General features: G+C 38.1%; 1 protein-coding gene across 1 annotated transcript; it reads right to left on the bottom strand.

Annotated features, from left to right (window-relative positions):
* snrpd2 (small nuclear ribonucleoprotein D2 polypeptide) lies at window positions 1-4,452 on the bottom strand. The gene is made up of 3 exons (XM_003228044.4): window positions 4,296-4,452; window positions 1,744-1,923; window positions 1-428 (listed from the first exon to the last, which is right to left on the bottom strand). Coding segments are annotated over exons 1-3 (357 nt in total). The 5' UTR covers window positions 4,298-4,452; the 3' UTR covers window positions 1-253.
* Window positions 4,453-6,589: the final 2,137 nt, after the last annotated feature.

Raw genomic sequence — 6,589 nt, 5'->3', positions numbered from 1 at the left:
GAAATTTAACAAAAAATTTATTACAAAAAAAGCACCCCAAAGAGGTCAGCAGACCATATACAAGTATATAGCAGGGAGTTTCAGGAGAACAACAGAAAATTCATCAAACAGGGAACTTTGTATCTGGAGATCATCTGCAGGCAGCTCACAAGGAGATGCTGATGCTGTATGAGTCTGTTTATGATTTATGGAACTTTGTAAACTATACCTTTTCTGGACCAGGCTCTGGGGCCTTCCTCAATCTGACAGCCCTTTACTTCCCAGCAATAAGAGGGTTCCTCAGCACCACAATGACTGAATCACCACGAAGAAACATTTTAGAGATGTAACGATCCTTGTTGACAGGCTTCGACTTCTTCTTGCCTTTTCCGCTCTTGGGCACTTCCGTCCACATCTCTTTGACATTTTCCAACACCATGTTGCAATGCCTAATGGGAAAAGGATGTTATGTAAGTGGGAGGCTCCTCTTCCTGATATTGACAAACAGAGAGGAAAGAGAATGCCTCCATATTACAATAGCAGGGTGAGCAGCAGCTGCCTCTTGAATCCCTTATGGAGCTGTTTGCTTAGGAAAACAAGAGACGAAAAGTGAGCCCAGATAAGCGTACCTCACCCAACATGTTTTAAAATCACAACTCTCTACGTGACCAACAAAAATGGACACCAATGAAAAATAGACATTTGTGATAATTAAAATATTCTCCTGAACCATGAATGATCTCTAGAAAGTTCAAAATGTCCTTGTTTACTTATATGACCAATTGTGCCAATGTGCGGATTGTTAGTTTTGAATAACGAAATTGCTGAAACAAGTTCAATTCCTCCTCCTGTTGTGATGGAGTAACTATCCTTATTATTTCCATGTGATTTATCTCTGCCTCCGGTTTCAAATTTTCTGTTACAGAAATAATGCCCATGAACTTATCTAGTTGATTAATTGAAGTATATCTGTTTGGAGGACTCCAGAAAAATATTCACAAACCTACGGATGGAATCCTCTTCTCAAAAAGAAAAAAAGAAAAAGAAAAAGAAAAAAAAGCAAAAAAAAAAGCTCAATACTGGGATCCATGCAAGAAAACTTAGAATTATAAAATAATAGAGCTGTAAGAGAGCACACGGGCCATTCAGGCGATTCAACACATTGCCCAACAAAAAAAACAAACAAACATTTTTCCTGATGTGTAGATCTTTAGGCCTGTTCCTGGGATTATTTGGAGCACTGATTCAGAAAACTGCATTGGATAGACTGTATCAGCTCTAGTTTCTCAGACAGGGTTATCATGTTTTTCAATGGATGAGCAGATGATGACTGGTATAAGGCAAGAACTTTATAGGTCCCACAGCCTTAGGAAACCTCAGGGCATTCTTAGGGATACCTCGATCTTTTTTGAATTATTACCATCTGGCAGATGGTACAGGGTGGCAAAGGCAAGGACAAACAGACTGAGAGACAGCTGTAACTATATTGAACTCCATGGCTTCACATTGACGTGGCATTGTGGGCTATGCGGTGGTGGTGGGAGTGTGGAGGGATGGGTGTGTTGTTTTGTGATGTGTGCTGGGGATAGCATTTAATTTCATTGTACAATGTACAACAACAACAAAGCTGTTCTATTCTATTTTTGAAACCAGCAGTTCAAATATACACAAAAACAGGGCTAACATTTGAAGCACCAAAATGTGTGTTGGCCAATGTAACTCAACAACACAGGACAACTGAGGAAACCATAGGTGAGCTCCTACCTGTCAAAGGCCTTGACTCGCCCCAAGAGCTTCTTGTTGTTGCGACAATTGATCAGCACCTGAGTGTTGTTTTTGACAGACTGCGTGAGGACAGAGAGGGGCCCGGTGTTGAACTCCTCTTCTTCTCGCTTCTGCAGCTCCTCTGGGGTCATTTCACTCTTGGGTTTGTTTAAGAGACTCCTGGAAAACAGGAAGGCAGAATTATTCTACAGGTATCGAACACAAGACAACAGACCCTCAGCTAATTGCAACTACACTGGAGAATTAATGAAAATTACACAATTACCAATAAAATAAGAAAATAAAGAAAAACCCAGAAATGAGTCTTTTAGGATTATTTAGGGAGGAAATTAGAAAATGAGATGAAGAAATTTGTCAGTACAGCTTTATAGCAGCCAGACTGATAACAGCAAAATCTTGGAAGGGGGAAAAGAATTATCTAAAAAGAACTGGAGAGAAAAGTTATTAGATTATATACAAATGGCCTAGCTATATAATGGTATATGAGGAGGAAATAATGAAGTTCAACAAAAAATGGAGGCTGGTATAGGTATATCTAGAAAGAAAGAAAAATGTAGATTTTAAAGTAGAAACAAGAGAAATTTATTAAAGAAGTTATAAGGGTAGGTTTCATTAGGTCTAAGATTCACAGGGAGTAGTGACAGAAGTGAGAAAAAGGAGGGAAAGGGTTTGTTAGGATATTATAATGTGTGTTTTGATAGTTATTGCATTTTCTGTAATTGTTTGTCTCTATTCCCCTATTTTCAGAGTGTTGCTCTTTATTTACTGTCATGATTTTAGAATTTTCTGACACTGTTAGCCAGATTTTTTTCATTTTCATGGTTTCCTCCTTTCTGTTGAAATTGTTCAAATGCTTGTGGATTTCAATGGCTTCTCTGTGTAGTCTGACATGGTGGTTGTTGGGAGTGATCCAGCATTTCTGTGTTCTCAAATAATGTCTGTGTCCAGGTTGGTTCATCAAGTGCTCAGCTGTGGCTGGCTTCTCTGGTTGGATTAGTCTGCAGTGCTGTTCATGTTCTTTGATTCGTGTCTGGCCAACACTGCGTTTGGTGAAACAGGGGAATTCCAGGCATGAAACAATCGGAGCCAGCAAACACCTCCCAACAAAGGATTCCCCCAGGAAGGAAGTAACCAGGCTTTCTAGCTGCCAGGCTATTTCAGTGTTATCGTGTTTCCCCGAAAATAAGACAATGTCTTATATTAATTTTTGCTCCCAAAGATAATAATAACAATAATAAAACTTTATTTATATACCACCCTATCTCCCGGATGGGACTCAGGGCGGTTTCCAATCATAAAAACAACACAAACATTACATAACAAACATAATAACACATTATTAAGCAAAGTAAAAATACAATTATAGAAATAAATAACACTTACATGACCTGATCAAGGGGACGGGAACCATAAACCCAATATATTAAAATATATCATTTTAAGTTAGAGAAATCTTGTGCAATATATTCAGGCCCAGAAATAGGCGGTATTCCAATGTAATTACTGAAAAACCTGCCGACACCACCAGGTCTTCAGTTCCTTACGGAAATTGGATAATGTAGGGGATTGCCTGATCTCTTTTGGCAATGCATTCCAGAGCCGGAGGGCCACTGCCGAGAAGGCTCGTTCCCTCGTCCCCACCAGCCGTACTTGAGACGGTGGTGGGAGCGCGAGAAGAGCCTCCCCGGATGATCTCAAGGTCTGCACTGGCTCATAGGAGGAGATGCGATCATGGAGATAGGTAGGGCCTGAGCCGTATAGGGCTTTATAGGCCAAAACCTGCACCTTGAATTGGGCCCGGCAGTTTATCGGCAGCCAGTGGAGCTGCTTTAATAGGGGCATTGTGTGCTAGGTCTTATTTTCAGAGGATGTCTTATTTTTCTATGAAGAAGAATTCACGTTTATTGCTGAACAAAAAATGAACATTTATTATATACTGTACAGTAGTTGTCATCACAAACCAGCATAACCAGACAAACTGTGAATCCTATCAAGAATTTCTTGTTACTACCATTATTTCCATGTACAACACTCTATGGTATGTACATTTACTAATTCTGCATGCTCTGGTGTTCTGTTTGGCGGGCATGCTTCCAAATAAAAACTTTGCTAGGTCTTATTTTCAGGGGATGTCTTATTTTCAGGGAAACAGGGTAATAAAGGTGGCTAATTCCAACATTCACACTTGCCTCTGACAAGAGTTCTTTCTCCCACTCTGGACATTATTCCAGATATATATACAGTCTACTTGCCTAGTTTCCAATAGACCTCACAACCTCTGAGGATGCCTTCCATAGATGCGGGCGAAACGTCAGGAGAGAATGCTTCTGGAACATGGCCAAACAGCCCGGAAAACTCATAGCAACCCAGAAACCCTGTTCTCTTTTCCATTCATTAACCCAAGTCAACTATTCAAAGAAAGGACCCGGAAGCCAAGGCCTTTTCCATAGGGATATGCATGCGACAAATGGAGTGAAGCCTCCCTTACTTAAAACCACCACCACCCAAAAAAAAAAAGTTTGCTTTCTTACATGATTTCTCAAGACACCGGAGACCAGCGTGGAGAACTTCTCCTCAGCGGCGTCGAAAAAAAATGGTCGCCTTCCACTTCCGGGTGATACGCGCCGCGCATGCGTCGTGCCCGTATTTTCCCATTTGAGAAGAGCGCGCACAGCCTCCCGCATTTCGCTTTCCAAGGCTACGGAGAGCGGGAGGAGTCAAAAGACTTCGCGACGCGTTTTCTACCTCTCTTTGCCTTGCTCTCTCTCTTCTTTTTGACTTCCATTGGTTTTAAATGCATTGGGCATTCCAGATCCTCCCCAAAAAAATGAATTCAGGATTTCCTCGATCACATGTAAAACTACACCTCCCTGGATCCCATCGTTTTAAAGCAATGACAGTTAAAGTGGGATCGAGCTGCATTAATCCTACAGTGTAGATAAGGCCTGAGCCAACTTGGGGCCCTCCAGGTGTTTTGGACTTCAACTCCCACAATTCCTCATATCCTACCGACTATTAGGAATTGTGGGAGTTGAAGTTCAAAACACCTGGAGGACCAAAGTTGGCCCATGCCTGGTGTAGATGCAGGATTAATGCAGTTTGATCCCACTTTAACTGCCAAGGCTTAAAGGCTGTTGAATCCAAGGAGTTGTAGTTTTACAAAGTCTTTTCTCTCTACCAAAGAGTGCTCCCCAAACTACAAATCCCAACATCTCATAGCATTGAGCTTCATGGCAGTTAAAAGTGGTGTCAAACTGCGTTAATTCGGCAGTGTAGATGCAGCCAAACTGGAATAAGAGTTCATGGTTTGCATGGTGAGTTTTAAAAGTAATTTTATTGTATTTTATTGCATTTTAACTTTATGTACAGTAGAGTCTCACTTATCCAACATTCTGGATTATCCAACGCATTTTTGTAGTCAATGTTTTCAATATATCATGATATTTTGGTGCTTAATTCGTAAATACAGTAATTACTACATAGCATTACTGTGTATTGAACTACTTTTTCTCTCAAATTGTTGTATAACATGATGTTTTGGTGCTTAATTTGTAAAATCATAACCTAATTTAATGTTTAATAGGCTTTTCCTTAATCTCTCCTTATTATCCAACATATTCGCTTATCCAACATTCTGCCGGCCCGTTTATGTTGGATAAGCGAGACGCTACTGTATTATTTTTATTTATTTCTATCAATAAAAGTAGACATTACTATCATCAACACAGACATATCTAATAAAAATTAGAAAAACCGACATCAATGTAATTAGCGACTAACAAAAGAACACAAACATTCAGTAAATTAAAAATTCCATTCAGTATCAATTCATTTCAGCCATAATCATGCATGTATAGCCATGCATTAATAATTAATTATTTTTATTTGTATTTGTATTTGTTTTAAATTTTGTAATTTGATTGTGTGGTTTTTCACCACCTTGAATCCCTATGGGGAGAATAACTTAATAATAACTTCCTTGAACATTATTATATTATTACTTTTATAGTCTAGAATTATTATCTTGAATTATTATTATTATTATTATTATTATTATTATTATTATTATTACTAGTATTAATTAAGCCAAGACCCAATAGTGTCTGATATTATATATATGTGTGTGTGTGATATATATGCTTATATTTAATGAAATATCTTGGAGGTGGGACTTAAACCACTGGATTCATGGCTATTTCTCATGCATCTATTATACAGGGCCTGAATTATATAAATTTTAAGTCATTTTGCTCATGAAATGAAATGTGGGTACAGTGAACCATCAGAAAAAGAAAGATTCCCTATTGAAGTGCCTCTTCTTATAAGAAAATAATTAGCTTCCAGTTGCTTCTGTTTTGTTTGTCTGCTCCATCATCATCATCATAATTATTATTTTGTCTTCTGGAGTTTGGTTGTCCTGTGCGGATCCCGGACAGAAAATTCTATATCACTGCAATCATTTATTGTTATGATTATTATTATTATTATTATTATTATTATTATTATTATTATTATTTATATATATCTCTGCCAAAGAAGGCTCAAAGTCCCTATCTACATTGCCATATAATGCTGTTTCAGACAGTGCTATATACTCAATGTAGCCTCATATAATGCAGTTCAATTATTATTATGACTGTATTATTATTATATTTATTTCAATCCCGCTTTATCTTTCCCGAAGGATTCTCAAAGCAGCTTAACATAAAAGCATCATCACACAGTTTAAAATACACAAATATGCAAACATTAAAACAGAATTAAATATAAACAGTATTTAAAAATTCACAGTTAAAAACCATAAAAACGTATTCTAATTAAAACC

The sequence above is a fragment of the Anolis carolinensis genome, unplaced genomic scaffold (genome assembly GCF_035594765.1).
Source record: "Anolis carolinensis isolate JA03-04 unplaced genomic scaffold, rAnoCar3.1.pri scaffold_10, whole genome shotgun sequence".
Lineage (NCBI taxonomy): Eukaryota > Metazoa > Chordata > Lepidosauria > Squamata > Dactyloidae > Anolis > Anolis carolinensis.
Note: the sequence above shows the minus strand (reverse complement) of the source record. Positions and strands in the feature narration are given on the sequence as shown.

Bases quoted from the DNA above. Each gene is read 5' to 3' on its own strand.
- snrpd2 (XM_003228044.4), bottom strand. The intron at 429-1,743 runs GTAGGAGCTCAC...TTTTCCCATTAG, and splicing joins CGAGTCAAGGCCTTTGACAG to GCATTGCAACATGGTGTTGG.